The 25551-nt window shown below is 46.3% G+C and overlaps 1 protein-coding gene across 3 annotated transcripts in view; it reads right to left on the minus strand.

The window, feature by feature from the left end:
* Positions 1 to 25551, minus strand: part of PRKAG3 (protein kinase AMP-activated non-catalytic subunit gamma 3) — a 90351-nt gene that overhangs the window by 54586 nt on the left and 10214 nt on the right. For 2 of the 3 annotated variants that reach the window (XM_082261958.1, XM_082261959.1), the window contains exons 2-4: positions 16847 to 16892; positions 12435 to 12541; positions 3396 to 3477 (exon numbers count right to left, since the gene is read on the minus strand). In XM_082261958.1, coding sequence (XP_082118084.1) covers positions 3396 to 3477; positions 12435 to 12541; positions 16847 to 16892 — 235 coding nt within the window. The remainder of the gene's footprint in view (positions 1 to 3395; positions 3478 to 12434; positions 12542 to 16846; positions 16893 to 25551) is intronic. The other variant, XM_082261960.1, reaches the window with a different exon arrangement.

Here is a 25551-nt window from a genome sequence, read left to right on the forward strand (position 1 = left end):
AAAGTTATCGCGCCTACAAACTATATATTATTATAGTTGTTTTTAATTATTTTTTTATTTTTTTACTAGTAATGGTGATCAGCGATTTTTAGCCGGACTGCGACATTGCGGCGGACAGATCGGACCCCTAACTGACATTTTGAGGGGACCAGTAACATTACTACAGTAATCCGTGCTAAAAATATGCACTGTTACTGTACTAATGACACTGGCAGGGAAGGGGTTAACAACAGGGGTGATCAAAGGGTTAAATGTGTCCCTAGGGGGTGTTTTCTAACTGTGTGGGGGTTGTATTCACTGGATGAACATAGAGACCTGTATTCCTAAATAGGAGGATCCCTGTGTTCATCTCTGACAGAACAGCGGTCTGCCTTGTTTACATCAGCAGGCCACTGTTCTGTCTTCATGGGGAGCGATCGCGGGTGCCCGGTGTCCTGCCGAAAACTCCAACTTGCCGAATTCTCCGTTATTTCCGGTGAGTGTACACCAGGAATAATTGGAGATTTCCACCACTTGGTGTTTTCAAACAACACCAGCAGCCTAAAAATTATATAAAATATCAACAAATGCGCCCTCTATAAATGATATAATATATCCCCTGCGCACAAGCGGAATAATCAGATGCGTCTTTGGACAGACACTACTGCAGCTACTTGAAAGAGAGAATGTGTATAAATATACTCAAATCACTAGTCACTCAAGACCATGAAATTAGCATAAGTAGCGCAGATAGTACATAAATCATGCATCAAAAAAGCAAAAAAGAGTCCTTAGAACGTTCATATATAAATAAATAAACAATCAATATAATGATGAATATATGAATGCTTTCACATATAAACGTCCATCCTTGGATAAATAAAGGGTTCAAAGGATTTAAAAATCCAGCAACAGTCCACTTCACCAAGAAGGACGCACTTCGAAGAAGTCGGAAATGACGAAACGCGTCAGTGCATGAATCTTACGGCGACCAGAAGTACACGGGTGACACGAGCGGAGGCTTTTGAGGTCCGGAACACCAGCATGGAGAGGGTGAGCTGGACCAATATTGCCCACTACGGGACCCGCGGTACTTTTAGACTATGAAAGCACATTGACATCTTGTGTTTGTGAGTATATTTCATTTGGACTCTTTGGAATAAAGTTTTGAATGGTTTAAGCAATATTACGCTAGTGCGGTTCCTCTTTTGTTTCCTCTATGCTTGCTGGACGGGTGATTTTATGTGAGGAAAAGGGACGCACGCTAATATAGGAGAGACCATCAGGGATATAAGTTTAACATCTGCAGCAGAAGCCGATTCCAGGAAGGAGATTTATACACAAGCCTGTGTGCCTATCCTATGAGAGTAGGGGGGCCATTTGTTCCGGTGAGTTATTGGGTGACCCCGACTCACAGTGGTGATTCCTTCTTGGTGAAGTGGACTGTTGCTGCATTTTGAAATCCTTTGAACCCTTTATTTATCCAAGGATGGACGTTTATATGTGAAAGCATTCATATCAGTGTTAATTTAGTCGACTAAAACCGACTAAAATGTTTTCGTCGACTAACACAATTCAGATGACTAAAATACGACTAAAACTAAAATGGCATTTTAGTCAAAAGACTATAACTAAAACTAAATCGAAATTTGCTGCCAAAAATTAACACTGGTGCATGCTCAAAGCATAAATAATAACATATTAGATTTTTCACTCCAGGACCAGCAGTAGTATATAATGAGTTTGGAAATTGTAGAGAAATGCTTAAATAATGCATTACAAATTACAATTGAACTTCACCCATTCGATTATAGATGACTAAAATGAGTTTTAGTCGACTAAAATGTAGGGCGTTTTAGTCGACTAAAATATACTGGAGTTTTAGTCGACTAAATACGACTAAAACTAAAACACTTGCAGAAGACTAAAATAGGACTAAAACTAAAATGCCATTTTAGTCCTAAGACTAAGACTAAAACTAAATTGAAATTTGCTGCCAAAATTAACACTGATTCATATATTCATCATTATATTGATTGTTTATTTATTTATATATGAACGTTCTAAGGACTCTTTTTTGCTTTTTGATTCATGATTGATGTACTATCTGCGCTACTTATGCTAATTTCATGGTCTTGAGCGACTAGTGATTTGAGTATATTTATACACAACACCAGCAGCCTGTACACTCCGGGAGATGCTATAATTAGTGCAGAATTTTAGTCCGCTTGCTAGTTGTCTCCGCCTTGGAGGCGGCCATGTTTTTGGTTACTAGCATGCGGACTAACAATCTGCACTAAGTATAGCATCTACCGGACTGTATAGGCTGCCGGTGTTGTGCGAAAACACCAAGTGGTCGTAATCTCCAATTATTCCTGGTGTACACTCACCAGAAGTAACGTAGTTGGAAAATTCGACAAGTTGGAGTTTTCGACAGGACACCGGGCACCCGCGATCGCTCCCCATGGGGACAGAACGGCGGTCTGCCGATGTAAACAAGGCAGACCGCTGTTCTGTCAGAGATGAACACAGGGATCCTGTGTTCCTCGTATTTAGGAACACAGGTCTCTGTGTTCATCCAGTGAATACAACCCTCCATACAGTTAGAAAGCACCCCCTAGGGCCTAGGAGCACACTTAACCCTTTTGATCACCCCTGGTGTTAACCCCTTCCCTGCCAGTGTCATTATTACAGTAACAGTGCATATTTTTAGCACTGATTACTGCAGTAATGTCATTGGTCCCCTCATAAGTGTCAGTTAGGGGTCCGATCTGTCCACCGCAATGTCACAGTCCCGCTAAAAACTGCTGATTGTCGCCATTACTAGTAAACAATAAATAAATAAATAAAATTGACATAAAATCTATCCCCTAGGGGGCCTAGTTCAATGATGGTGAACCTTGGCACCCCAGGTGTTTTGGAACTACATTTCCCATGATGCCTAACTACACTGCAGAGTGCATGAGCATCATGGGAAATGTAGTTCCAAAACATCTGGGGTGCCAAGGTTCGCCATCACTGCCCTAGTTTGTAGATGCGATAACTTTCGCGCAAAACAATCAATATACGCTTATTGGGAAGTAACGTTGTTGGAGAATTTCGGCAGAACAACGGTGGACATCACGCCAGAGGCTCCCCCTCTGGCCAATCGGCACATGTGCGCGTGCCCCTACTATCTGTTTCACAAAGTGATGTACATGTACGTCGTTTTGCGTTAACTAGCCGACCTGCCGCGTAAAAACTACGGCGGCTGGTCGGTAAGTGGTTAATATAATCATGTCTGAAAAGAAAAGTAGCCACTTATTAAATCAGAAAACTGATACAATACAGGAAATACAGAGATATTGTAACATCTCAGCCCAGGAAAAGTACAATTGTTCCATCGCCATTATATAGGGGGCGCCATGGACACTTACCCACAAAGCAGTGCTGCTTGCTATCCCAGAGAGGGGCCGCTCGCACCCCATTGGCCACTAACGCTAGAAAGGCTTTCTTTATCTGTGTGCAGAGACAAGAGGATTGGATGAATACCAAGAAGCAGAATGTACCGGGACAGAGACAAATAAATGTTCCCTCGTTTACTGAAGGCGAGGACAGAAGGTAGAGCTGCCCATCAGACACACAGTCCAAGAATATAGGGCTGGGAGAACTTTCCCTTAGTTGGATTGATTTACTAAAGCAAATAAAACAGACTAAGGATAATCGAATAGGCAGAACGGGCCCATCTGCACACATAGAGCAAGAAATTCGTCCTGCACACATAGAGCAAGGAATTTGTCCTGTGAAACTAAATGTACCCTAATTACGTATTACCTCTCCAAGTCGAATGCTCTCCGGACTATTTTTTTTTTTTCACAGCAAAATCGAACGTTAATGGGCTAGTCTCTCTCCAGGTCGAATGCTTTTTAATCATTATACTCCGGACTATTTTTTTTTCTTTTCACAGCAAAATTCGAACGTTAATGGGCTAGTCTGTCTCCAGGTTGGATGCTTTTTAATCATTGCTCTCCGGACTATTTTTTTTTTTCACAGCAAAATCGAACGTTAATGGGCTAGTCTCTCTCCAGATCGAATGCTTTTTAATCATTGCTCTCCGGACTATTTTTATTTTTTTCACAGCAAAATCGAACATTAATGGGCTAGTCTCTCTCCAGGTCGAATGCTTTTTAATCATTGCTCTCCGGACTATTTTTTTTTTTTTTTCAGAGCAAAATCGAACGTTAATGGGCTAGTCTCTCTCCAGGTCGAATGCTTTTCAATCATTGCTCTCCGAACTATTTTTTTTTTTTTTTTACACAGCAAAATCGAACGTTAATGGGCTATTCTCTCTCCAGGTTGGATGCTTTTTAATCATTGCTCTCCGGACTATTTTTTTTTTTCACAGCAAAATCAAACGTTAATGGGCTAGTCTCTCTCCAGGTCGAATGCTTTTTAATCATTATACTCCGGACAATTTTTTTTTCTTTTCACAGCAAAATTCGAACGTTAATGGGCTAGTCTGTCTCCAGATCAAATGCTTTTTAATCATTGCTCTCCGGACTATTTTTTTTTTTTTTCAGAGCAAAATCGAACGTTAATGGGCTAGTCTCTCTCCAGATCAAATGCTTTTCAATCATTGCTCTCCGGACTATTTTTTTTTTTTTTTTCAGAGCAAAATCGAACGTTAATGGGCTAGTCTCTCTCCAGGTCGAATGCTTTTTAATCATTATACTCCGGACTATTTTTTTTTCTTTTCACAGAAAAATTCGAACGTTAATGGGCTAGTCTGTCTCCAGATCAAATGCTTTTCAATCATTGCTCTCCGGACTATTTTTTTTTTTTCACAGCAAAATCGAACGTTAATGGACTAGTCTCTCTCCAGGTCGAATGCTTTTTAATCATTGCTCTCCAGGCTTTTTTTTTTTTTTTTTTTTCAGAGCAAAATCGAACGTTAATGGGCTAGTCTCTCTCCAGGTTGAATGCTTTTTAATCATTATACTCCGGACTATTTTTTTTTCTTTTCACAGCAAAATTCGAACGTTAATGGGCTAGTCTGTCTCCAGGTTGGATGCTTTTTAATCATTGCTCTCCGGACTATTTTTTTTTTTCACAGCAAAATCGAACGTTAATGGGCTAGTCTCTCTCCAGATCGAATGCTTTTTAATCATTGCTCTCCGGACTATTTTTATTTTTTTCACAGCAAAATCGAACATTAATGGGCTAGTCTCTCTCCAGGTCGAATGCTTTTCAATCATTGCTCTCCGGACAATTTTTTTTTCTTTTCACAGCAAAATTCGAACGTTAATGGGCTAGTCTGTCTCCAGATCAAATGCTTTTTAATCATTGCTCTCCGGACTATTTTTTTTTTTTTTCAGAGCAAAATCGAACGTTAATGGGCTAGTCTCTCTCCAGATCAAATGCTTTTCAATCATTGCTCTCCGGACTATTTCTTTTTTTTTTTTCAGAGCAAAATCGAACGTTAATGGGCTAGTCTCTCTCCAGATCAAATGCTTTTCAATCATTGCTCTCCGGACTATTTTTTTTTTTTCACAGCAAAATCGAACGTTAATGGACTAGTCTCTCTCCAGGTCGAATGCTTTTTAATCATTGCTCTCCAGGCTTTTTTTTTTTTTTTTTTTTTTCAGAGCAAAATCGAACGTTAATGGACTAGTCTCTCTCCAGGTCGAATGCTTTTTAATCATTATACTCCGGACTATTTTTTTTTTTTTCACAGCAAAATTCGAACGTTAATGGGCTAGTCTCTCTCCAGATCGAATGCTTTTTAATCATTGCTCTCCGGACTATTTTTTTATTTTCACAGCAAAATCGAATGTTAATGGGCTAGTCTCTCTCCAGGTCGAATGCTTTTTAATCATTGCTCTCCGGACTATTTTTTTTTTTTTACACAGCAAAATCGAACGTTAATGGGCTAGTCTCTCTCCAGGTTGAATGCTTTTAAATCATTGCTCTCCGGACTATTTTTTTTTTTTTCACAGCAAAATCGAACGTTAATAGGCTAGTCTCTCTCCAGGTCGAATGCTTTTTAATCATTGCTCTCCGGACTTTTTTTTTTTCACAGCAAAATCGAACGTTAATAGGCTAGTCTCTCTCCAGGTCGAATGCTTTTTAATCATTGCTCTCCGGACTATTTTTTTATTTTCACAGCAAAATCGAATGTTAATGGGCTATTATCTCTCCAGGTCGAATGCTTTTAATCAATATTCTCCGGACTATTTTTTTTTTCACAGCAAAATCAAACGTTAATGGGCTAGTCTCTCTCCAGGTCGAATGCTTTTAAATCATTGCTCTCCGGACTATTTTTTTTTTTTCACAGCAAAATCGAACGTTATAGGCTAGTCTCTCTCCAGGTCGAATGCTTTTTAATCATTGCTCTCCGGACTATTTTTTTTTTTTTTACACAGCAAAATCGAACGTTAATGGGCTAGTCTCTCTCCAGGTTGGATGCTTTTTAATCATTGCTCTCCGGACTATTTTTTTTTTTTCACAGCAAAATCGAACGTTAATGGGCTAGTCTGTCTCCAGATCAAATGCTTTTTAATCATTGCTCTCCGGACTATTTTTTTTTTTTTCAGAGCAAAATCGAACGTTAATGGGCTAGTCTCTCTCCAGGTCGAATGCTTTTTAATCATTATACTCCGGACTATTTTTTTTTCTTTTCACAGAAAAATTCGAACGTTAATGGGCTAGTCTGTCTCCAGATCAAATGCTTTTTAATCATTGCTCTCCGGACTATTTTTTTTTTTTTCAGAGCAAAATCGAACATTAATGGGCTAGTCTCTCTCCAGGTCGAATGCTTTTTAATCATTGCTCTCCGGGCTATTCTTTTTTTTGTTTCACACATGTTTAAATCTGCATATTTTGCTAGAAAATTACCTAGAACTCCCACATAATTATATATTTTCTAGAGGCAGAGGCCTCGGAGAATAAAGTTGTAGTAGATGCTATTTTTTATTGCAGATTCACCAGCTGCTGAAAATTAATCGGCCGAAAATAGGATTATCAGCATTTTGCTGATAGAAAAAAAAGGCGCCATTGATGGCCAAAAATAAATTCATATTCATTTCAATTCATGATATTAATTAAAAAGTGGAATATAATACAAGTATATATTAAAAATATATATATTTTTTAAAAACTTAAAGTTTTTGGCCAAGTACATCCTGAATTTTCAAGTTCGGTCTAGAATTTTAATTTCTGTGCCCCACTTTTTTCTGTCGCAGGATATTTGCCCAACTGTTTATAAAATGAAGATTTAAAAAAGAAAAAAAAAATACGCGAAAATTGTAGTGCACACAATTTCAATATACATATGCATCTCATGCGTTTTTTTTTTTGCAGCTTAAAAACGCCCCTCCATGTTATTCTATGGCTTCATGCACACACAGACATTTTTGAGCTGTAAGTGGCCTAGGAGTTTTTAAGCTGCAAGAAGAACCCACGGCCTGCGCGTTCTGAGGACCAGCGTTACAGCTGTAAAAACGTCTGACGCTGCTAAAGGCTGAATAATGTTGCTACAACGTTGCTTAACGTGCGTTAAGCCACGTTATACGTTTTTTCTGCCTCCATTCAAAATCAATGGTTCCCTATGGGAGCCTATTGATTTGAATGGAAGTCGCACCGCAAGTCGGATCAGGATGATCCGACTTGCGCTGTGAGAATCTTGAGGGGGAACTCCACGCCAAAACGGGAAAAAACGGCGTGGGGGTCCCCCCAGGTTCCAAACCAGGCCCTTCGGGTCTGGTATGGAATTTGAGGGTAGCCCCACGCCGAAAAAACGGCATGGGGTTCCCCCCAAAATCCATACCAGACCCTTATCCGAGCATGCAGCCCGGCAGGCGAGGAAAGGGGAGGGGACGAGCGAGCGGCCTCACCCCCCTTGGACCACACCAGGCCACATGCCCTCAACATGGGCGGTTTTGGTGCTTTGGGGCAGGGGGGGCTCTGCACGGTGAGGAGCGGGGAGCAGAGCCTGGCACTGGTCTGCGCGTCTTGGTGCCGTAAGAGGCCATGTCGGCATCTCCCACAGAAACCGTTGTCATTACTGGAGGTGGCGGATACTTTGGGCACAGGAGTCTTTGGGAGTCTATTCTGGTCCGTGTTCAGATACTACTGGATCCTGCCTGTCATAGATATATCAACACTTTGGGCGTTTTATGACCCTGTGGGGTCTAAGGAGCTGGTAAGAGTATTTAGTGACTCTGCTTGGTGGTGGACCTTCCTATTTGCACCCCCCTTTTCTTGGATTTATGTGGACTCTATATTTGCACTTGGGACTCATGTTGTCAGCTGCATTTGCTTATCCTGATTATCGCGACGCCATCTCCTATATTGCTACTGGAAGATACTGTTTTCTTGTCTTTTTGTGTCAGCTGCTTTTCATTTATGAGGTTAAAATCCTTTTATACAAGTGTTTTATGTTAACATTTTAGTATATTATGATCATAGAGCAGCAATCTTATCCTATTTACTCCTCCTCTTCCCCCAGTCTGGGCACTCCTCCTCTACCCCAAGTCCACAGGCACTCCTCCTCTACCCCAAGTCCAGGCACTCCTCCTCTACCCCAAGTCCACAGGTACTCCTCCTCTACCCCAAGTCCGGGCACTCCTCCTCTACCCCAAGTCCGGGCACTCCTCCTCTACCCCAAGTCCACAGGCACTCCTCCTCTACCCCAAGTCCACAGGCACTCCTCCTCTACCCCAAGTCCACAGGTACTCCTCCTCTACCCCAAGTCCGGGCACTCCTCCTCTACCCCAAGTCCGGGCACTCCTCCTCTACCCCAAGTCCAAGCACTCCTCCTCTACCCCAAGTCCACAGGCACTCATCCTCTACCCCAAGTCCACAGGCACTCCTCCTCTACCCCAATTCCGGGCACTCCTCCTCTACCCCAATTCCAGGCACTCCTCCTCTACCCCAAGTCCACAGGCACTCCTCCTCTACCCCAAGTCCAGGCACTCCTCCTCTACCCCAAGTCCAGGCACTCCTCCTCTACCCCAAGTCCAGGCACTCCTCCTCTACCCCAAGTCCAGGCACTCCTCCTCTACCCCAAGTCCAGGCACTCCTCCTCTACCCCAAGTCCGGGCACTCCTCCTCTACCCCAAGCCCAGGCACTCCTCCTCTACCCCAAGTCCAGGCACTCCTCCTCTACCCCAAGTCCAGGCACTCCTTCTCTACTCCAAGTCCGGGCACCACTCCTCTACCCCAAGTCCGGGCACTCCTCCTCTACCCCAAGTCTAGGCACTGCTCCTCTACCACCAGTCTAGGCACTGCTCCTCTACCACCAGTCTAGGCACTCCTCCTCTACCCCAAGTCCGGGCACTCCTCCTCTACCACCAGTCTAGGCACTCCTCCTCTACCACCAGTCTAGGCACTCCTCCTCTACCACCAGTCCGGACACTCCTCCTCTACCACCAGTCCGGACACTCCTCCTCTACCACCAGTCCGGAAACTCCTCCTCTACCCCTGGACACTCCTCCTCTACCACCAGTCCGGACACACCTCCTCTACCACCAGTCCGGACACACCTCCTCTACCACCAGTCCGGACACACCTCCTCTACCACCAGTCCGGACACTCCTCCTCTACCCCCAGGCCGGACACTCCTCCTCTACCCCCAGGCCAGACACTCCTCCTCTACCCCCAGGCCAGACACTCCTCCTCTACCCCCAGGCCGGACACTCCTCTTCTGCCCCCAGGCCGGACACTCCTCCTCTGCCCCCAGGCCGGACACTCCTCCTCTGCCCCCAGGCCGGACACTCCTCCTCTACCCCAAGTCCACAGGCACTCCTCCTCTACCCCTGGACACTCCTCTTCTACCACCAGTCCAGACACTCCTCCTCTACCACCAGTCCAGACACTCCTCCTCTACCCCTGGACACTCCTCCTCTACCACCAGTCTGGACACACCTCCTCGACCACCAGTCCGGACACACCTCCTCTACCACCAGTCCGGACACACCTCCTCTACCACCAGTCTGGACACTCCTCCACTACCACCAGTCTAGGCACTCCTCCTCTACCACCAGTCCGGACACTCCTCCTCTACCACCAGTCCGGAAACTCCTCCTCTACCCCTGGACACTCCTCCTCTACCACCAGTCCAGACACTCCTCCTCTACCCCTGGACACTCCTCCTCTACCACCAGTCCGGAAACTCCTCCTCTACCCCCAGGCCGGACACTCCTCCACTACCACCAGTCTAGGCACTCCACCTCTATCACCAGTCCGGACACTCCTCCTCTACCCATGGACACTCCTCCTCTACCCCCAGTCCAGACACTCCTCCTCTACACCCAGTCCGGAAACTCCTCCTCTACCCATAGTCCAGACACTCCTCCTCTACCCATAGTCCAGACACTCCTCCTCTACCCCCAGGCCAGACACTCCTCCTCTACCCCCAGGCCAGACACTCCTCCTCTGCCCCCAGGCCGGACACTCCTCCTCTGCCCCCAGGCCGGACACTCCTCCTCTGCCCCCAGGCCGGACACTCCTCCTCTGCCCCCAGGCCGGACACTCCTCCTCTGCCCCCAGGCCGGACACTCCTCCTCTACACATAATCCGGACACTCCTCCTCTACCCATAGTCCAGGCACTCCTCCTCTACCCCAAGTCCAGGCACTCCTTCTCTACTCCAAGTCCGGGCACCACTCCTCTACCCCAAGTCCGGGCACTCCTCCTCTACCCCAAGTCTAGGCACTGCTCCTCTACCACCAGTCTAGGCACTGCTCCTCTACCACCAGTCTAGGCACTCCTCCTCTACCCCAAGTCCGGGCACTCCTCCTCTACCACCAGTCTAGGCACTCCTCCTCTACCACCAGTCTAGGCACTCCTCCTCTACCACCAGTCCGGACACTCCTCCTCTACCACCAGTCCGGACACTCCTCCTCTACCACCAGTCCGGAAACTCCTCCTCTACCCCTGGACACTCCTCCTCTACCACCAGTCCAGACACTCCTCCTCTACCACCAGTCCAGACACTCCTCCTCTACCCCTGGACACTCCTCCTCTACCACCAGTCCGGACACACCTCCTCTACCACCAGTCCGGACACACCTCCTCTACCACCAGTCCGGACACACCTCCTCTACCACCAGTCCGGACACTCCTCCTCTACCCCCAGGCCGGACACTCCTCCTCTACCCCCAGGCCAGACACTCCTCCTCTACCCCCAGGCCAGACACTCCTCCTCTACCCCCAGGCCGGACACTCCTCTTCTGCCCCCAGGCCGGACACTCCTCCTCTGCCCCCAGGCCGGACACTCCTCCTCTGCCCCCAGGCCGGACACTCCTCCTCTACCCCAAGTCCACAGGCACTCCTCCTCTACCCCTGGACACTCCTCTTCTACCACCAGTCCAGACACTCCTCCTCTACCACCAGTCCAGACACTCCTCCTCTACCCCTGGACACTCCTCCTCTACCACCAGTCTGGACACACCTCCTCTACCACCAGTCCGGACACACCTCCTCTACCACCAGTCCGGACACACCTCCTCTACCACCAGTCTGGACACTCCTCCACTACCACCAGTCTAGGCACTCCTCCTCTACCACCAGTCCGGACACTCCTCCTCTACCACCAGTCCGGAAACTCCTCCTCTACCCCTGGACACTCCTCCTCTACCACCAGTCCAGACACTCCTCCTCTACCCCTGGACACTCCTCCTCTACCACCAGTCCGGAAACTCCTCCTCTACCCCCAGGCCGGACACTCCTCCACTACCACCAGTCTAGGCACTCCACCTCTATCACCAGTCCGGACACTCCTCCTCTACCCATGGACACTCCTCCTCTACCCCCAGTCCAGACACTCCTCCTCTACACCCAGTCCGGAAACTCCTCCTCTACCCATAGTCCAGACACTCCTCCTCTACCCATAGTCCAGACACTCCTCCTCTACCCCCAGGCCAGACACTCCTCCTCTACCCCCAGGCCAGACACTCCTCCTCTGCCCCCAGGCCGGACACTCCTCCTCTGCCCCCAGGCCGGACACTCCTCCTCTGCCCCCAGGCCGGACACTCCTCCTCTACACATAATCCGGACACTCCTCCTCTACCCATAGTCCAGACACTTCTCTCCCTTCCTGACACCCAGCAGCACAGACTCCATGAACTGCACAGTCACATCATTTTTCTTTTTTTCTTTTTCTGCAACTGAATCCTTTCAGCAATCAACAGTAAAAGCAGTTTGTGATGGAATGGTGCCTTGTGACAACCTACTGCACACAAGGGATGCAATGATCAATGTCCTCCAATGTAAGTTGGTGTCTCACTTTCATGAGAAATCCCCCCAAAAAAAGGGTGTATTCCTCAGGTTGGTATAGCGGGTGGAGCCGTACAAATTTTTTTTGTTCTAAAGATCAGTGAACAAATGTTTCTTGTACTCTATATGCAAAAAACCCTCATATGAAGTTATCTTAGAAGACTGCAGAGGACCCACAAGTGTGACAATGTTGGTGCTGACCTGTAGCGAGGTGTCAAACACGACCAGCTTGCAGCTTGTAGGGATGGCGTCATAACACGGGCACTTCATCATAAATTCCATGTAGACCCCGGCATCCTCCCCCAAATCTGCAGGACAGACCACAAATTATTATATCATATGAATCAATACATGAACACCAACCATGTTGATATTTTTTGGTTCTCTTGGACCATCCTGTCCCTCTGAGTACATAGAAGTATTCCTTGGTTAATAGCTGAACAACCCCCCTACCCCAATACTACCACCACCTACCAACCTCACCCTGGATGCCACCCCATTTTTACTGCCCCCTTTAGTTGTTAGGATGCTGACACAGCAACCAATGACACTGTGGCCCAGCTGCCAGTGTCCTAGCAACCAATGATGAGGCAGCATCATTAACCCCACCCTCAGATTCCACCTCATGGACCCAAACACACCCCTAGAGGCCATGTCATTTTTACTGCCCCCCCCCCTTTTGGTTGCCAGGCTGCTGGCATGGCAAGCAATATTGAAGTGGTTTGGCTGCCAGCATCCTAGCAACCAATGCTGCTGTGTGGCAACATTTTGTTGCTAGGATGCAGGCAGCTGGTCCTTACAGCTTTACTGCTTGTTATGGTGTAGGCAGGCACCAGCACCAAAACAACCAATGATGCAGTGCAGTCCAGCTACCAGCGTCTTAGCAACCAGCATGGTAACGCTGCCCTGTGTACACTCGGCACAAATACTGAGCTGCAGGGAGGACTGTCTATTATGGGCACTCCAGCCTCAATGCTGCTGCCTGTGGCAGTCGCCTCGCTTTGTCTCTTTGGCAGCACACTCTTCCTGTTTTCTACCAAAATAAACAAAGCCAAGCACATGTGTGAGAAGGCTCTGATGGAAGCATCCATTCCCTGGCTGATGTGCTGCATACTAGTACTTGGGCCTGTAAGCAAAATCTGTTGCTTGAGTCATAGCCCTGGAACTAGTATGTGGTACAAGTCGTGGAATGTCCTCTTCTATCAGAATTGTTTTGCTTTGTGAGATAGTCTCTTTAAAGAGTAACTCCGGGCCAAACCTATTTTTTTTCCATTTTGGATAGAGCAAGAAAGGGTTTGAACTAGGGATAGACCGATATGGTTTTTTCAGGGCCGATACCGATATTTTGGTCACAACGTATCGGAATTAGCCGATATGGTCCGATATTTTGTACACTTAAAGTTTTGAAAAATAAATAAAGCACGCTGTGGTGGGTGGCTGGCTGGCTGGCACCCTGTGGTGGATGGCTGGCTGGCTGGCACCCTGTGGTGGATGGCTGGCTGGCTGGCACCCTGTGGTGGATGGCTGGCTTGCACCCTGTGGTGGGTGGCTGGCTGGCTGGCACCTTGTGGTGGGTGGCTGGCTGGCACCCTGTGGTAAGTGGGTGGCTGGCACAGGGGCTGTGGGTGGCTGGCTGGTACAGGGCCTGTGGGCGGCTGGCTGGTACAGTGCCTGTGGCTGGCTGGTACAGGGCCTGTGGGTGGCTGCCTGTCTGGCACCCTGTCGGTGCGTAGCTGGCTGTCTGGCACCCTGTCTGTGGTGTCTGGATGTCTGGCACCCTGTGGTGGATGGCTGTCTGGAACCCTGTGGTGGATGGCTGTCTGGAACCCTGTGGTGGATGGCTGGCTTGCACCCTGTAGTGGGTGGCTGGCTGGCACCCTGTGGTGGGTGGCTGGCTGGCACCCTGTGGTAGGTGGGTGGCTGGCACAGGGTCTGTGGGTGGCTGGTACAGGGCCTGTGGGTGGATGCCTGTCTGGCATCCTGTCTGTGGGTGGCTGGCTGACTGGCACCCTGTCTGTGGGTGGCTGGCTGTCTGGCACCCTGTGGTGGGTGGCTGTCTGACACCCAGTGGTGGGTGGGTGGCTGGCTGGTACAGGGCCCGTGGGTGGCTGGCTGACTGGTACAGTGCCTGTGGCTGGCTGGCTGGTACAGGGCTGTGGGTGGCTGGCTGGCTCGCTGGTACAGTGCCTGTGGCTGGCTGGCTGGTAGAGGGCCTGTGGATGTGGGTGGCTGGCTGGCACCGAGCTGCTGTGGGTGGGTGTATGGCTGTGATACACTCCCCCAAAACTAGTCCCGACTCCAGACAAGGCTGTCCAAGACGAGGGAGGAGGCCTAAGAAGGCAGAATGACGTCACAAAAATATTGGCAATATCAGCCAGTTCCGAGGCTGACACCGATATATTGGGGAAAGTGCATATCGGCTTTGCCGATAATCGGTCTATCCCTAGTCATATATTTATTGTCATCTGAGAGATCTTTGGAAGATTTATCCTCACTTCCTGTTGACTCAATGGGGGTCACAGAACAGTGAGTGGGGGGAAATATCGTCACAGACAGCAATAAAAACAGAGCTAGAAAGAGTTAAATCTTCTATTAGGATCTTATTGTATCTACACTGGGGAGATTTTACTTCACTTCCTGTCCAAGGGATGGGGGGGTCAGAACAGACAACGAGTAGAGAAACCTCCAGGGGCCAAAGAAAGCAATGGAAGAAATACAGTTGGTTCTAACCCTTCCTAGCTCTATCCAAAACAAAACAAGAAATAATTGGGCTGGTGGTACCACTTTAGGCCCCATGCAGAGCGGGCATTTGGCCCCAGCGGCCCCAGTGGATGAGATCATGGAATTTTGGTGCAGACAGAAGGCACAGATGCACCATCCAGCCCCACTGACTGGACAGTGCACTGAGGAGTACCAATGTTAAAGTGGCTGTAAACTTTACACATGAAATATGAACAAAGCATTTCCCTCTATAGTGTGTACTTGTCTCAGTGCAGAGCACTAAGTGTCATTTCTGTCCGCTGCTTCCTTCCTCTGCTATCGGCATAAATCTCGTCTGACATGTTTTCCTGACACCATGATAAAAAAGGTGACAGGGGAGGGAGCTCCAACACACAGCCTGTGATTGACAGCCCCAGCTCTCTTCGTGTGTGCTGTGTGAAAGGGTGTGTGTCCCATCCCTCCAATCAGCTCTCAGCTCTCTCCTCACTGAGCTCTGCAGAGTGTAACTTCATCTTTTCGCCCTCTGCTTTCTGACACCTCAGACAAACTTTATAAATGCTGGACTTTGAGCGGATATAGAGAAGAGAAGACTGCAGATAAACAGGTACAAGAATTATTGCGATTAGCATGCATCCCCCCGACCATATGTCCATATATGTAAACCTAGCCTTATATCCAAAACTAGTAAAATAAAGTTTTGGCTGGAGATATACTTTAAAACCACTTGCCGACCGCCGTCAGTATATTTACTGCGGCAGTCAGCCGTTCCTGGGCAAACCGAGCTATGACGCTCGCCCAGGAGCCTGTAGGGGGCGAGCGCTCCCGCCCCCGCTCGTTCACGGGCACCCCCGCGCGTGTGACCGGCGGTTCCGATGTCCGCCGGCCACTCGCAATCCCGCTCAGGAGAGGGAGAAAGGCAGGCGGCTGATGTAAACAAAGCCGTCTGTCATTCTCCCTGGTGTAACTGCAGAGACTATACGATCCTGCTATGTAGGATCGTATGTCTCTGTGGTTACATCACAAGCCACGCCCCCCACAGTTAGAATCACACCCCTAGGGATACATTTAACCCACTGATCACCAATAAAGTTAACCCCTTCCCTGCCAGTGTCATTTTTACAGTAACAGTGCATATTTATAGCACTGATTACTGTAGTAATGTCACTGGTAAACCCCAAAAGTGTTAAAAATGTCAGTCAAGGGTCCGATCTGTCCGCCGCAATGTCGCAGTCCCGCAAAAAAAAAAAAAACGCAGATCGCCGCCATTACTAGTTAACAAAAAAAAACAATAAAAATGACAAAAATCTTTCCTGTAGTTAGTAAACGCAATAACTTTTGCGCAAACCAATCAAAATACGCTTATTGCGATTTTTTTTACCAAAAATATGTAACAGAAAACAAATTGGCCTAAAATGTTAAAAAAATTTGATTTTTCCATTTTTTTGGGGGGGAATTTCATATAAAAAAATGTGAAAAATATTGTTATTTTCAAAATTGTCGTTTTTTTGTTTATAGCGCAAAAAAGTAAAAATCGTACAGGTGATCAAATACCACCAAAAGAAAGCTCTATTTGTGGGAAAAAAAGGACGTCAATTTCATCTGAGTACAGCGTCGCACGACCGTGCAATTGTGCGTTAAAATCACTCAGCGCCGAATCGCAAAATAGGCCCTGGTCTTTGAGCAGCCAAATCCTCCGGGGCTTAAGTGGTTAAGTACAGTCATTGTGCAGCACTGCAAAGCAGTAAGCAAAGACTGCCTATGTAATATAAAAATACGGACCCCCTCCTAGATACGAACTTACAAACCATACATAGAAATAATCTACCCATTTGTTAAATAAAGCCGTTTACACTCAAGATTATACCAAAGAAAAAGACTATTGATTGCCTTACCTGGAGTGGAAAATATAGGAAAGTCCGGAGCGGGGAAGTCTTCCTCCTACAACAAAGACAAACATGTCAGGCTGGGGAATGCAGAGCACACTACATGGGGTATTCTATGTGACAGGCGAAGACACACCGCGCAGCAGCAAATGTCTCTCCAAATTACTTTGCAAAGACTGGCTGCTCTGTACTTACATGTTCTGCCCTATTTAAAATGCATATATAATCAGAGATGTATAGTAAGTAGAACTACTTCACTACTGTACTTAAGTACGGAAAGTCGGTATCTGTACTTTCCTGGAGTAGAATTTTTTTCTCCTACTTCCACTTTTACTTCACTACATTTTTTCGATGATTTCAATACTTCTACTCCGATATTTTTCTTTTGTGCTGCATAGTTACTCGTTACTATTATAAAAATTACCACTGCCAGAACAGTAGATGGCAGGTTTCATGAAGCTCAAAACATGTGTATTATCAGCGCATCCGAAAATAAATGCTACTGTATGTTAGAGCTGCACGATTAATCGTATGAAAATCGCGATCTCGATTCACCCCCCCCTGACGATCTAAACCTGACATATGCACGATTCTTTGCATAGCTGAGGAAGCAGAGAGAATAGCTGTGGAAAAAAAAAAAAAAAAGCCTCCCAGCAAAAGCCTTTCAGCATTAAAGCGGAGTTCCACCCATTTTTAATAGGTTGGAATACATAGATCTTTGTAATCCCCTTTAAAATGGCTTTTACCAATGGAAACTTTTTTTTTTTTTTTTTTGCTAGTAAATACCTTCATTTTGGCTTTATTCCTCCTCTCCTCACTTCCTGGTCCGATCGGCGATGACGTCATTCGGCGATCCGCAGTGTCTGCTGGGATGTATTCTACTTGCAGTAGCTGTATCTGTACTGAGCCGTGCCTGCCCCGCCTCCTCTCATTGAATTGCATTGTATGAATGTATTAAGGCCGTTCTCTGCCCAGCCTCCGCCCCGCCTCCTCTCATTGAATTGCATTGTATGAATGTATTAAGGCTGTTCTCTGCCCAGCCTCCGCCCCGCCTCCTCTCAATACAATTCAATGAGAGGAGGCAAGGCGGAGGCGGGGCAGGCACGGCTCAGTACAGATACAGCTACTGCAAGTAGAATACATCCCAGCAGACACTGCGGATCGCCGAATGACGTCATCGCCGATCGGACCAGGAAGTGAGGAGAGGAGGAATAAAGCCAAAATTAAGGTATTTACTAGCAAAAAAAAAAAAAAAAAAGTTTCCATTGGTAAAAGCCATTTTAAAGGGGATTACAAAGATCTAAAGTTCCAAAAATGGGTGGAACTCCACTTTAAGTCTCCCAGTAACTATAAACAAAATGATTACATTGTATCTTTTCCTTCCCTCTGCCAGGGAGAAAGGAAGTTTAACCTCTTAAAGACTAGACATTTTTCTGACACTTGTTGCTTGCAAGTTAAAATCAGTTTTTTTTTTGCTAGAAAAGTACTTGGAAGTGGAACCCCCAAACATTTTATATATTTTTTTAGCAGAGACCCTACAGAATAAAATGGCGATTGTTGTAATATTTTATGTCACACTGTATTTGCGCAGCAGTCTTTCAAACGCAATTAATACACTTTAATGAATAAAAAAAAAAAAAACGTAACAGTAAAGTTATCCCAATTTTTTTTGTTACACAGAGAATCGTGAGAGAATCGTGATCTTTATTCCAAGCTAAAAAATCGTGATTCTGTAGCAAATTCTACTCTATGTGTGCGTAGCAAATTCTACTCTATGTGTGCGTAGCAAATTCTACTCTATGTGTGCTCTGTGCAAGTAATGTTAACCACTGTGCCCAACTGAAGTGCCTTGCTTAAACTGTACCTACATGCATGGTCCTTGATGACATCTGTTGAATTTCTATGTTTATTGTTGTAAAACTTGTTTTAATTTTTTTTTTCTTTTTTTTTTCCAATAAACTCACTGATTTGTAAAAAAAAAAAAAAAAAAAAAATCGTGATTCTCATTTTGGCCAGAATCGTGCAGCTCTACTGTATGTATAAATAAAAGCTGCATTTGAAATAATAAAAAACAATATGATGTTCAAACTTTTGACTTCTTTCTTTAACCACTTGCCAACCGCCGCAAGTAAATATACTGCGGCGGTCAGCCCCTCACAGGCAGAGTGACGTATCGGTACGTCACTAGCCTGTGAGGCTCTGGGGAGCGCTCCCGCGCGGTCACGGACCCCCCCACACGTGTGACCGGCGGACCCGATGTCCACCGGTCACTCAGCGCTCAGCGGTCATTGGGGGAGAGGGAGAAAGGCAGGCGGCTAGTGTAAACAAGCCGCCTGTCATTCTCCCCTGTGTAGAAACAATGATCATACGGTTCTACTATGTAGGACTGTTGATCACTGTTCCTACAGCTCAAGCCACAGCCAATCACAGTTAGAATCACGCCCCTAGGGACACACACAGCCCCTCCCTCTCAAATAAAGTTAACCGCTTCACTGCCAGTGTAATTTTACAAGTAACAGTGCATATGTATAGCACTGATTACTGTAGTAATGTCACTGGTAACCCCAAAAGTGTCAAAAATGTCAGTTAGGGGTCCCCAATGTTGCAGTGCCGCAAAAAAATCGCAGATCGCCACCATTACGCGTTAAAAAAAAAAAACAACAAAAATGACAAAAATCTTTCCCTTTGTTAGTAAACGCAATAACTTTTGCGCAAACCAATCAAAATACGCTTCTTGTGATTTTTTTTACCAAACATAGGTAGCATTAAACAAATTGGCCGAAAATGTTAAAAAATTTAGATTTTTACATTTTTTTGGGGGGAATTTCATATAAAAAAAAAATTTGAAAAATATTGTTATTTTTTCAAAATTGTTGCTCTTTTTTTGTTTATAGCGCATGATCAAAAAATTGCACAGGTGATCAAATACCACCAAAAGAAAGCTCTGTTTGTGGGAAAAAAAGGACATCAAAGTCGATTAGGTACAGCATCGCACGACCGCGCAATTGTCCGTTAAAGTCACGCAGTGCCGAATCGCAAAATACCCCCTGGTCTTTCAGCAGCCAAATCCTCCGGGGCTTAAGTGGTTAATAACTACATAACACAGTACTTGTACTTTTACTTTCAGTACTTGAGTAGCAAAATTTTTTTAAAAAAACTACTTGCAATACTTGTATGATGAATACTTTAGTACTTCTACTCAAGTCACTTTTTGATCGAACACTTCCACTTCTACCTAAGTATGGGTTTCGAGTACTTTATACAACTCTGTATATAATCAAGTTATTTGGTTCTGGATAGAGAAGGGAAGTGTGATTCAGATTTATATTGTCTGTGTTCTGCTAGTTACAGTAGTTTTCACTCTCTTTGGGCTCTTTCACACGGTCCGCCTCCGTAGGCGGATCCGTGCTGCTCAGCGGGGATCGATCCGCGATCCCCGCTGAGCCGGCGGATGACAGCTCCGTCTCCGCTTGCAGTGCGGAGAGGGAGGTGTCACAGCTCCCATGGCTCTCTATGGGGGATCGGATGAGAGCGGACCGCCTGTCCGCTCTCATCCGATCCGATCCCTGAACGGATGGAAATATAGGGTTTCCATCCGTCCAGATTTCACGGACAGGATCGGATACGGATGGCAGCGGGTGTCAGTGGAGGTGTCTCCGCTGACATCCGCTGCCCCATAGAGCTGCATGGAGGATCCGATCAGATCCGCCTAAAAAACTGACAGGCGGATCTGATCGGACCGCCCGTGTGAAAGAGCCCTTAGTCTGGGTGACTACTGTCACTGAACCAGAAATTTAGGGAAAATCTAAAAATGTTAGGTTGTCACCAGAACAGGAGGTGAGGATAAATGTTTGTATGGGGACACCTGTTCCGGTGACAGTTGAATAGAAGAGGAATTACGCTCACTTTGCAGAGCCCTCCCATCACTTCCTGTTGTGTCCCCAGGACAGGAAGTGAAGGAAAATCACCTGGGACAAAGAAAGCAAACAATAAACTGGCATTGTCCTCTATTTTTCCTTGCTCTATCCAGATCTTATACAATACGCTTTGCCTGTACACAGGGCTTTTTTTCTCAGAGAATAGGTGCAGGAACTCTCCCCTTCTGAGCCCCTCCCCCATGTGTCTGCCCCCTTACCCACCTCTGAGCGTCATCCTTGATTCCACCCCCTACCCTCCTCTCAGTACTGTCCGAAGTTTCATTTTGTGGTGCTAAGTTAATTGTATGGAATTTTTTCTGGTCTAATATCAAGAAAAGCCGTAAAATAGACCCCCCCCCCCCCCAGCAAAAGTAGACCCCACTCCAGCAACAATAGATCCCTCACACAAGAATAGGCCCCCAACCACAACGGACCCCACCCCAGCAACAATAAACCAACCACAGCAACAATAGACCCTACCCCAGCAACAATAGTTCCCCCACACAACAATAGACCCCCACATAGCAACAATGGACCACCCACAACAAACAACCACCCCAAGAAACAAAAGACCGACCCCAGCAACATTAGACCCTCCAAGCAGCAACAACAGATTTCCAAGCAGCTAGCATCAATAGACCCTCCAGCAGCAACAACAGATCTCCAAGCAGCTAGCATCAATAGACCCTCCAGCAGCAACAACAGATCTCCAAGCAGCTAGCATCAAGAGACCCTCCAGCAGAAACAACAGATCTCCAAGCAGCTAGCATCAATAGACCCTCCAGCAGCAACAACAGATCTCCAAGCAGCTAGCATCAATAGACCCTCCAGCAGAAACAACAGATCTCCAAGCAGCTAGCATCAATAGACCCTCCAGCAGAAACAACAGATCCCCTAGCAGAAACAACAGATCTCCAAGCAGCCAGTAACAATATACCTCTACCTCAACAGTAGATCCCTACTAGTAACATAAGACTCCCCCCCAGCAATAATAGATCCCCCACCAGCAAAATTAGACCCTCACACAAAAACAAGTCCCCACAAGTGACAGTAGATCCCCCAGCAGCCAGCATTAATAGACCCTCCAGCACACCCCTCACCCCTTGCCATTATATACATTCAGTGCTGGAGGTGGCGGAAATGCGCTCCCCCGCGTTCCCGCTGAAAAAAAGCCCTGCCTGTACATACATTCTGTTACCTTGAAGTCATGCTCATCCTGTGTCTTCAGCACCCTATGGGTCACGGACTATTAACAAGTATTCTGCCAGCAAATGAACAACTCCCTATCTGCACATACAGTATGTTCCAGATCCAGGGCTCAGTATGGAAAAACATGATGCCAGGCAATTAGCATTTTCAAAAGGTTGGCAATTAAATTCAACATACTGTCTTACAGAAAACTATACTATGGAGGCAGCCAGTGCCAACCACCTTCTGAAAAAATGCCAGTTCCCTGGCTGTCTCTGAGTTCAGGTGATCATCGGAATCAGAAAGTCTCACTCCTGATCTGCATATTGATTCATAAGCCGCCTCCCTTTAGATGGTAAGCTCAGTGAGCAGAGCCCCCCTATTTATTCTGTATTGAACTGTATCACAATTGTACTGTCCCCCTTTATATTGTAGAGCGCTGCCTGAACTATTGGCGCAATATAAATCCTGTATAATAATAAATATAATAATAAGCCAATAAAGTACATTTGGGATTTTCGGATGCCTGACACCCCCCCCCCCCCCCCCCCGTCATCTGTGGGTCCATCCAATCATATGCCACTTCAGGACGCATTAATTACATAGCAGATGAAACCACAACATGTGGGGGGGACTAGTCAACTGTCATACAGAAGTGCCAAATGCTAAAGGGTCTTCAAGACCGAAGATTGGAGAGGTAGGACGGCGGGCGGGTAAGTGTCCCCTCCCTTCTTTTAACCACTTAAGCCCCGGAGGATTTTCCTGCTCAAAGACCAGGGCCTATTTTGCGATTCGGCACTGCGTGACTTTAACGGACAATTGCGCGGTCGTGCGATGCTGTACCCAAATGAAATTAATGTCCTTTTATTCCCACAAAAGAGTTTTCTTTTGGTGGTATTTGATCACCTGTGCGATTTTTACTTTTTGCGCTATAAACAACAAAAGAGCGACAATTTTTTTATATGAAATTCCCCAACAACAAAAAATGAAAAAATACAATTTTTTTAACATTTTAGGCCAATTTGTTTTCTGCTACATATTTTTGGTAAAAAAAAAAAAAATCGCAATAAGCATTTTTGGCTTGGTTTTCGCAAAAGTTATCGCGTCTACTAACTAAGGGAAAGATTTATGTCATTTTTATTGTTTTTTTTTTAAACGAGTAATGGCGGCGATCTGCGATTTTTTTTTCAGGACTGCGACATTGCGGCGGACAGATCGGACCCTTGACTGACATTTTTGGGAGTACCAGTGACATTACTGCAGTAATCAGTGCTATAAATATGCACTGTTACTGTAAAAATGACACTGGCAGGGAAGGGGTTAAATTTATTAGTGATCAAGGGATTAAGTGTGTCCCTAGGGGCGTGACTCTTACTGTCAAGGGGTGTGGCTTGTGATGTAACCACAGAGACATACGATCCTACATAGCAGGATTGTATAGTCTCTGCAGTTAGATCAGGGAGAATGACAGACGGCTGTGTTTACATCAGCCGCCTGCCTTTCTCCCTCTCCAGCGGGAGATCGCGAGTGGCCGGTGGACATTGGAGTTGGCGGTCACTCGCGCAGGGATGTCAGGAAACGAGCGGGGACGGGAGCACGCCTCCGGCGGCGCGCGCTCGCCCCCAACAGGCTCGCTGGCGAGTGACGTATAGGTACGTCGCTTTGCCCAGGTGGGGCTGACTGCCGCTGTATATAGTCATGCGGTGGTCAGCAAGTGGTTAAAGAGATTTTTAAAATGTTGTTATGTGGTGACAAAGACGCTTTCATAAAGGGTTGATTTACCCTCTAACTCTTAGGTCAGCCACCAGCCAATGGCAATCTATCCATCAACAGCAGCCATGTGACAGTAGATTGTGACCCCACACACTATTATTTACTCCTGACCACTGCACTCAATGTTACATACTACTGACTTCTGTACTGTGTACTCCTGTCCCCTGCACTTTTCACAACTTACCCCTGACCCCTGCAATCTGTGTAACTTACCCCTGATCTCTGCACTACTTACCCCGACCCATGCAATCTGTGTAGCTTAACCCTTACCTCTGCACTACTTACTTCTGACCCCTTCACTCTGTGTTACTTTTTCCTGACCCCTGCACTTTGTGTTACTTATTCCTGGCCCCTGCACTTTGTGCTACTAATTCCTGACCCCTGCACACTTTGTGTTACTTACCCCTGAACCCTGCACTTTGTGTTACTTACTCCTGAACCCTGCACTTTGTGTTACTTACACCTGAACTTTGTGTTACTTATTCCTGACCCCTGCGCTTTGTGTTACTTACCCCTAAACCCTGCGCTTTGTGTTACTTACCCCTAAACCCTGCGCTTTGTGTTACTTACACCTGAACCCTGCCCTTTGTGTTACTTACACCTGAACCCTGCCCTTTGTGTTATTTACTCCTGACCCCTGCCCTTTGTGTTACTTACTCCTGACCCCTGCGCTTTGTGTTACTTACTCCTGAACCCTGCCCTTTGTGTTACTTACACCTGAACCCTGCCCTTTGTGTTACTTACTCCTGACCCCTGCCCTTTGTGTTACTTACTCCTGACCCCTGCCCTTTGTGTTACTTATTCCTGACCCCTGCACTTTGTGTTACTTACTCCTGACCCCTGCCCTTTGTGTTACTTATTCCTGAACCCTGCACTTTGTGTTACTTATTCCTGACCCCTGCACTTTGTGTTACTTACCCCTGAACCCTGCACTTTGTGTTACTTACCCCTGAACCCTGCACTTTGTGTTACTTACCCCTGAACCCTGCACTTTGTGTTACTTATTCCTGAACCCTGCACTTTGTGTTACTTATTCCTGAACCCTGCACTTTGTGTTACTTATTCCTGAACCCTGCACTTTGTGTTACTTATTCCTGACCCCTGCACTTTGTGTTACTTACACCTGAACCCTGCACTTTGTGTTACTTATTCCTGAACCCTGCGCTTTGTGTTACTTATTCCTGAACCCTGCACTTTGTGTTACTTACACCTGAACCCTGCACTTTGTGTTACTTATTCCTGACCCCTGCGCTTTGTGTTACTTACACCTGAACCCTGCACTTTGTGTTACTTACACCTGAACCCTGCACTTTGTGTTACTTATTCCTGACCCCTGCGCTTTGTGTTACTTATTCCTGAACCCTGCACTTTGTGTTAATCACTTCGGACCTCTGAACTCATTATTCCTGACCCCTGCACTCTTTGTTACTTACTCCTGACCCCTGTGGTTGATCACTTCTCAGAAAGCTGAACAGGAGCATTTGACAAGCATTAAGGCCAAATTGTCTCCTCCCAAATGCCTATTTTCTGTTTTTGTGACAGTGGAGCTGGTTTTTGAATGGGAATATTGGGCCCACATTCAACCCCCCCCCCCCCCCCCATCTGTGTAAACAACCCCGAATACATTTAGTCTCATCAATATTTTTATTACAGGTGATTTCTAAAGAGTGAAATGGGCAGAAAAGGTTCCAAACATCACGATGCAATATTTGTAAAAACAGCCAAATCCCTTGGATTGTGATCATCCAGCGTGCCGGGGAAATAATTCGCTCTTCCTTGCTGCAATCCACATTAATCCCCGATCACTCATCCGGATACACATCGCCGGCTGCCTCT

This window comes from Pelophylax lessonae (genome assembly GCF_965119305.1).
Source record: "Pelophylax lessonae genome assembly, chromosome: 6".
NCBI classification, from domain to species: Eukaryota; Metazoa; Chordata; class Amphibia; order Anura; family Ranidae; genus Pelophylax; species Pelophylax lessonae.